This window comes from Sinocyclocheilus rhinocerous, unplaced genomic scaffold (genome assembly GCF_001515625.1).
Source record: "Sinocyclocheilus rhinocerous isolate Xijiao unplaced genomic scaffold, SAMN03320098_v1.1 scaffold1215, whole genome shotgun sequence".
In the NCBI taxonomy this organism is placed as follows: Eukaryota; Metazoa; Chordata; class Actinopteri; order Cypriniformes; family Cyprinidae; genus Sinocyclocheilus; species Sinocyclocheilus rhinocerous.
In genome coordinates, this window is record NW_015628913.1 from 989,934 (window position 1) to 997,992 (window position 8,059).

Here is an 8,059-nt window from a genome sequence, read left to right on the forward strand (position 1 = left end):
GAAATGTATGGTTAGTGTTTTTAAGCAATGTTTTTTTTTTTTTTAAGAACTCTTAAGAGCATTGTCATTCCGAGGGAGTGATGGTAAATGAACGCGTCCACTACTGAAAGTGTCCTCATCCTCCCTAAACATGTTGAGAAAGCTTTTCCTGCTCATGATGCCTTGCATCATTTTCGTGATACGGAGATCAAAGGCAGCGGCATCGCCCAACTTTAATCTGGGGTCCTGGACTGGAAACAAACATTGTCCTTCCTGCTCGGTTCTTCTTCATACAGACAGTGGACACCACCGGAAGAAAGTGAGTCAGTTCTGCTGAAAGACCAGAATGGGACACTAGGCTTAGTGGTTAAACATCTGGCTAGAAAATATAGGTTGTGGGTTCAAACCTGGATTAAGACACTTGTAATGTTCTTTTTTTTAAGGCAACACACCACATGTGAAAATGGTAAAATTTTAACTATTAGATATCACCATACTTCCCAAGTTGATAAATCACAGTACATTAAGACGATAGTTTTCTGAAATGTTATGCTTAACTATGTAAACGATACATTATCTAATGAAATATACATTAAGTATTTATTTGCATAAATTTTCAGAACAGAAATTTTAACATTGGATGAAGCCAGGTTCAAGATTTAGTTTCATTTGGTTGAAATATTACAGTTTTATCACTCAATAAATCAGAAAATACTGTCAAAAGGCAGGGGAAAAAAAACTGTAAATAAATGTTTTTAGGATATACAATGTTATATAAATTAGGCAAACCCCTCTTTAAATGCCTTCAGAATATAGATTGAAATTAAACTGTAAAGTTACGTGAATATAAGTAAAGATTTCTGGCTCAGTGCATGAAAAAAGCATTTTCAGAAAACATCATTTAAAAATATGTACTGTCATTGAAATCTGCAGACACAAATAGATGTAATAAAATAAACACATACATGGGATGTTTTCTTTCCTCTAGTCAGAAAGAAAAAAGGTTATGGAAGCAAAATAACTAAAAAAAAACAATGGATTTGCCTATGTCTTGCCTTAAATAAAGGTTTCAGCTAGAACCAAAAAATAAAACCACAATAGAACCTCAATATTTCCACCAAGATCATCTTATGCTTTCTTAAGGAAACTATATCGGTGCTTAAAAACCCAGAGACCAATACTCACTTCTAAAGAACCTATAATGCAACATCAACAACTTTTAAAGTCTATAATCTGCCATATACAGCATAAAGAAGACTTACCTGCTGATCCTTAAAGTGATGCAAAGAACCATTGAAGAGATTGTATTAAAGATTCTATTATGCCCCTTTCTACAATATATAATATAAGTCTCAGGTGTCCCCAGAATGTGTCTGTGAAGTTTCAGCGCAAAATATCCCACGGATCATTTATTATATCATTTTGAAAATGCCTATTTTGAGAGAAAGCAGAAACACACTGTTTTCATGCATGTATCTTTAAATGCAAATGAGCTGCTGCTCCCCGCCCCCTTTTCCAGAATAGGACTGTTCCTTTATATTATAATATAATATTTATATTATAATAAGATCCCTTTGCCACGTCACAAAGGGAGTGAAATCTGACGCGTTCATTTTTTCAGACGCTTGCAGAAAAAGGCTTACCAAAACAAAGTTACTGGGGTGGATCCAGATCGTAATGCCCATGAGATTCTTCAGCGCTTTGGGAAGAGACATAGCCTGTGCCACTACACCATCAAAAACAACCAGGTACACACGCATACACACATTCAGTGAGCTCATCACAGTCACTTTGATGCCTGTGGACTGTTTTAAAGGTGAACTATTTAAAGGTGCAATAGGTGATTGTCTTCAGAAACATGTTTTGTTATGCTGGTTGAAAGTCTCTTCACATCCCGATATCGCAGGGCGCTTATGGTCGAATAGAACAAACGTCGCACGTGATAAGAGATACATATGAAATGTGCAGGGGGGTGGGCGACTGGAATTGGGAACCGTGGATGTAGCCTATTATACTAATGTAGTCTCTGCTATTCTGGTCTGTGAGCATATATGCGTTCATGGGGCGTGGCTTTGGACGGCGATTGCAGAGAGGTGGGACATTCGCTTTCAGTGCTATCAGGCTAAAGTTAGCATTTTCCAAGATCTCCTACTGCACCTTTAATTAAAGAAATAAGTACTTTTGTCATATGTTTAAAATGAATGATGGACCATTGATTGGGTGAAAGTGTTTTATCTTTATATCTGTACCTCACTCTATCTGCCTTCCATTGCTTTCTGCTGCTATATAACTACATAGCCTATAACTACATAAAGAAGCAGTTAGATACCAAAGATTGAAACATTATAACATGCATTTCTATTCTTTGTTTGTGTAGGTTTATATAAAAACACATGGAGAACATGTCAGATTCAGGATCTTCATGGATGCCTTCCTTCTGTCCCTTACACGTAAAGTGAGTATTACCCCAATATACAGATAGTACAAATGTTTTTGAGTGCTTTTATGCATACAAGTTATATTAAGTAATAATAATGTTATTAAACATCTTCTTAAGTATGTGCTCAGTCATTTACCTTCATAGCCATTAGATGGCACTCTAACGTAGAAAGGTTGGAGGCATGGACATCAAAAAAGGAGAATTTAAGGAGTGTTACAGCGCTATTTTTAGTCCTTACAATAGTATTACTGATAGGTTTGTGGCAATGTCCCAAAGTAGTTTAACCAATGGAAAAGAAACATTATTACTTCTATTCATTAAGGATGTATTCAACTGATCAAAAGTCACAGAAAAAAACATTAAAAATGTTACGAAAATTTGTTTAAAAAAGCTGTTCTTTTAAACTTTCTTTCACCAAGGAGTTCTGAAAAAATGTATCACCGTTTCCACAAAAAATATTAAGCAATACAACTGTTTTCAGCATTTATATTAATAGTAAATGTTTCTTGTGCTCCAAATCAGCATATTAGAATGATTTCTGAAGTATCATGTGACACTGAAGACTGGAGCTGAAAATTCAGCTTCGCCTTCACAGGAATAAATTACATTTTAAAATACATTAAAATAGAAAACGTTTATTTTAAATTGTAATAATATTACACAATATGACTGTTTTACTGTATTTTTGATCAAATAAATTCAGCCTTTAAAGAGAAATACATTAGCATAATTTTCAAACACATTTAAAAGTCTTAACAACCCCAAAGTTTTGAAATATATTTTGAATAATGTGTTATGTGTTTTGTGTTATGTTGAATGACTGATTAGTGTAATTTTATAACTGAAAAATTAACAGTCCATTTATGTTGTTGCGTGTGACCAGGTCAAGCTTCCAGACATTTCGTTTTTTGTTAATTTGGAGGACTGGCCCCTGGAGAAAAGACAGGCCTCTGAGAAGCCCAGCCCGATCTTTTCATGGTGTGGGTCCAATGATACACAAGACATTGTCATGCCGACATATGACCTCACTGAATCTGTATTGGAGACTATGGGCAGGTAAAGAAACTCTTGTGACTCTTGGAGATGCAGATAACATCTTTTTAATGGAACAAAAAACTTTTTATGGATTTTTAAGGAACTCTATGATTTAAAATCTGATTTAAACTAGGAAATAAACAGAACTTAATTTTAAAACTGTTTTTATTGTAGCAAAATGCTAAAAGATTTTTTTTTTCATATGATATAATTGATGTTGAGTATGAGTGAGTGATAATACTTAAAATTTCTGTCCATGAAAACGAGATGCAATATCTGTGCTAACATTTACATAATTATTGTGACAGAAATCTGAGGGGATGCATATAAAAGTTCAGTGATTTGTAGAGGAAAAAACATGGATCATTATATTTTAGTTCATAACAACATGAAATTACATTTCTGATTATTTTCCTCTTCTGACTGATTAAAATATGTTTTGTCCTTTGATCATTTGTTGTGTGGCAGAGTGAGTCTGGACATGATGTCTGTTCAGGGACACACAGGTCCAGCGTGGGAGCAGAAGATCAGCAAAGCATTCTGGAGAGGGCGAGACAGCAGGAAAGAGCGTCTTGAGCTGGTTAAACTGGCGCGGGCGAACCCTGACATGCTTGATGCCGCCCTAACCAATTTCTTCTTTTTCAAGCACGATGAGAGCCTATATGGGCCCCTCGTCAAACATGTGTCCTTTTTCGACTTCTTCAAGGTGCATGGATTTCACAGAACTTCAGTACACACACCATAGATCCTCAATTCAATTAATTCACATATTTTCAGTGTTTTATGTAGTGTTATTTTTATCTGAGGTGACTTGTATATTTCTCTTTGAACAGTATAAGTACCAGATAAATGTGGATGGGACAGTAGCAGCCTACAGGCTGCCTTACCTGCTTGCAGGAGAAGGTGTGGTGTTCAAACATGACTCCATCTATTATGAGCACTTTTACAAGCAGCTCCAGCCATGGGTGCACTACATCCCCTTCAAAGCTGACCTTAGTGACCTACTGGAGAAGATCCAGTGGGCTAGAGACCATGATGAGGAGGTACATTATCTCCATTCATTCTCATGTGAACACAAAATATTGCATATTAAAATGTTTGGGAGCACAGACTTTTTTTTAAATTTAAATCTGTTTTTTTTTTTTTTTCAGTTCTATATCATTTGGATTTTATATATATAGCAGAAACAAAATAAGACACTAATTTTCAATAATTAGTTTAATTAATCTTCTGTGTGATATACAGTGGGTATAGAATAGAATCAGCCCCCTTTTAAATAATCACATTTTGTTGCTTTGCAGCCTGAAATGAAGACGGTGTGTTTTGTTTTATCCAGCTGTATTTAGTATTTACTCAGTGCATCTTATAACACCCAAGTGAAAGATATAATACCAGCATGTCAAAAAATAAATAAAAAAACAGAATCACTGAGTTGGAAAAAGGATTACCCCCTCATGTCAGTATTTTGTTGAACAACCTTTTGCTTTAATTACAGCCTTTAGTCTGTGTGATATGTCTCTGTCTCTACTAACTTTGCACATCTAGACTTTGCAATATTTGCCTGCTCTTCTTTGCAGAACTGCTGAAGTTCAGTTAAATTTGATGGTGAGCGTTTGTGGACTGCAGTCTTCAAGTCATTCCACAGATTTTCAATGGGGACATTCACATTTTTCTCCTTCAACCACTGGATAAATACAGCTGGATAAAGCAAAAACTGTGTCCGTCTTCATTACAGACTGTAAAGCAACAAAATGTGATTATTTTAAAGGGGGGTGATTCTTTTCTATACCCACTGCATTTTATATAATATAATGGATGAATGATTAGCATATCCCAAAAGTACTGAATTGGCTGATTACACTGATTATTAGTGAGAAAACTAATAACCATTAAATAAAATATGATATGATATGTATTATATAAAATAATTAATATAATATATAATGCATTATTTTTACATTTATGTATTTTGGGAGAATCACAATTGCAATCACAAATCATGTGGGAATTGGTTAAATTTGATCACAGAGTTCTGGGAGAAGTGCATGGTGTAATTTATATTCATTTTAATCTATTAACAAAGTACACAAATAGAAAATGCTCAATTATTTTTTAGACGCATGTGTGCAGTTGTTGTGCAGATTGCACTGTTTAAAGCGTGACTGCAGCAGCTAACTGCACAAACAATCCTGCCACCTTTCTGTTTTTCTCTTCTGTTTAAAGGCAAAAAGGATCGCCCTGGCAGGTCAACGGTTTGCACGAACTCATCTGATGGGTGACAGTATATTCCGTTACTACTTCAAACTCTTTCAGGTATTTTTTTTTCTTCGGTTCAGTGCTCTTGTGTGTCTATTGTGGCAGTGACTACACCATCAGTCACTGTTTCGCTGACACTACAGGCTTTTGGTTGTTTGTTTTTCCTTTGTAACACTGTTTTTTCTCTTTATCATTTTCTCTATTCACATTTTTTGATTTTATGAATTTATCAGTGTGTATATTTCTTGTCTTGATCTTCCATCTTCATTCAAGTTTTATGTGTTGTTCTCAAGGACACAAATCACAAGGGTTAGCGCACATCTTGCCATCTGCATGGCACACACATAGTGGTTATTTTACTGTCTGTGTTGATAAGATGGTAGTATGACTAGAAGCACTTCCCTTTATCATGTAATAAAGACTTGTTTCTGTAAGACTCTTTCTAGGTCTGCTCTGGGTATTTACATACTATTTTACATTTTTATTGTTAGGGTTAGGTACAAAAAATAAAGTGTATATACACACAAACACTTTTTATGTGTAGATACACACATACTCTTTTTTTTCATTTTTGTTACACGTTTTTCTTTTTATCATCTTTTTAACACTCTGTGAACTCCGTATCATGGCATTCACCCCACTAAATATATTCTTTTTTTGGATGGTCCCAAGTCTCCTGTGTGCTCACAGTAGTCACTGAGCACAAGTACCCCTGAGTTCATGAACCCTTTATGGTTTTCCATAACCATCGACTGGAAACATTAATCTTTAAACACATGTTCTGGCCTCAAAGCACTTCTCAGCAATAAACCTGTGTGCGTTTGAGGTGTGGAAGTGTTGGAGGTCAAGACCACAGCGGCTACTTGAATTTTATGTGATTCATACTGCTGATAAAGATGCTTGTTTAGTGTGAATAAATAAAATAAAAATAAAAAAATCTACATAAAAGTGCTTCACCAGGACAAAAAAAGTAAGAGGTTGTGTGATTGGATAGAACGATTACAAATGGTAAAATTATGTAGCTGAACTTGCATATTGTGAAATAAAGGTAATATACCTTGTAATATCTTTCTGTTTAGTTTTGACAGTAAAATTTTGTACACTAAATACAATTTCTACACTCATCCAGCTCTGTGTTTTTTTGTTTTTAGAAGTACGCTGAACTGCAGGTCACTGAGGCCAAGGTTCGAGATGGTATGGATCTGGTGGAACAGCCAAAGGATGAACTTTTCCCTTGTGCAAGAAAAAAGGTCAGTGTTCTTGGTATTAAACAAAATCACAAAAATGTGTGTATTCATTTGTATTAATTTAACCTATTTTACACAATATTAGAGATTGTACTGACCATACTCCGTGTATAATAATAGTCATCAGTCTATAATAATAGCACAACATTTCTAGATTCCATCAAAATAAAATATCCTAACCAAACTCGCTTCATACAGATTAAGCACTTTTTTCACTTTTGTCCATACAAAGATTTCCATTTATACATTTTATACTATTCATATTGTTAAAAATTACTGTTCAGCTTTGAATTTTCAGCATAATAAAACATTTATTGTTAAGAAACAACAGTGAACAATTTACCACCATATGGTATAAAATTGTACCAATACTTTTAATTAAGTATCTAATGGATTTATTATCATTTCATAAAGCACACAAACTGGGTTTATGAGGGCAATACACTTTTTATGACATGGATTGATCAACAGATTACGCTGATAAAATGTTTATATGAATTCTTTTAGTCCGCAGTACATTTACTCTGGATCCTTTCTAATTGTTTTTTTTTTTTTTGTATAGGTCAGAGATGAGCTGTAAGAGACCACCTATTTCATTATGTAACTGCAGCCATTACATTTAGATGGATTTTCAGAAAAAGAGGTTTCTGAGACCACAGACTTTGTGCATTAAGTGTCTTGTGACTGCAATGTCTTAACTAAATGTTTCTCTTTTTGTATTAAATCTTTGTATTTCTATACTCTTGTTGGTCTGGTTTATATGAATTATATATTATAAACATTATATCCAACTTAACACTTTTTGTAAACGGAGTGGAAAATAATTTGTTTACAAAATGATTTTGTTGCATTGTCTAATGAACTTCGTTTTTAACACGGTTTGAGAACTTTTTATTTATATGAATATCGCAGGTGAATGTGAGAATCCCGTTCGAGCAGAAAGAGCTGGACAGTGTGTTCACGGTCCCTGCTGACGTCAGCGCGGGGGGAGACCTGCACATCAAACAGCTGGAGAGCCTCGAGAGCCTCGCCGCCCGTGCCTGCGATTCACCTGCAGGGTGGTCAACTTTCTGTACAGAGTCAGAGCTTATAGAGCTTATAG

The 8,059-nt window shown here is 34.9% G+C and overlaps 1 protein-coding gene across 1 annotated transcript in view; it reads left to right on the forward strand.

Annotated features, from left to right (window-relative positions):
* The window catches only part of LOC107738524 (KDEL motif-containing protein 1-like), a 10,520-nt gene extending 2,950 nt beyond the window's left edge, over positions 1-7,570 (forward strand). The window contains exons 2-9 of the mRNA XM_016550280.1: positions 1,633-1,727; positions 2,357-2,434; positions 3,303-3,475; positions 3,923-4,160; positions 4,288-4,497; positions 5,678-5,767; positions 6,862-6,960; positions 7,520-7,570. Coding sequence (XP_016405766.1) covers positions 1,633-1,727; positions 2,357-2,434; positions 3,303-3,475; positions 3,923-4,160; positions 4,288-4,497; positions 5,678-5,767; positions 6,862-6,960; positions 7,520-7,537 — 1,001 coding nt within the window. The 3' untranslated portion in view covers positions 7,538-7,570. The remainder of the gene's footprint in view (positions 1-1,632; positions 1,728-2,356; positions 2,435-3,302; positions 3,476-3,922; positions 4,161-4,287; positions 4,498-5,677; positions 5,768-6,861; positions 6,961-7,519) is intronic.
* Positions 7,571-8,059: the final 489 nt, after the last annotated feature.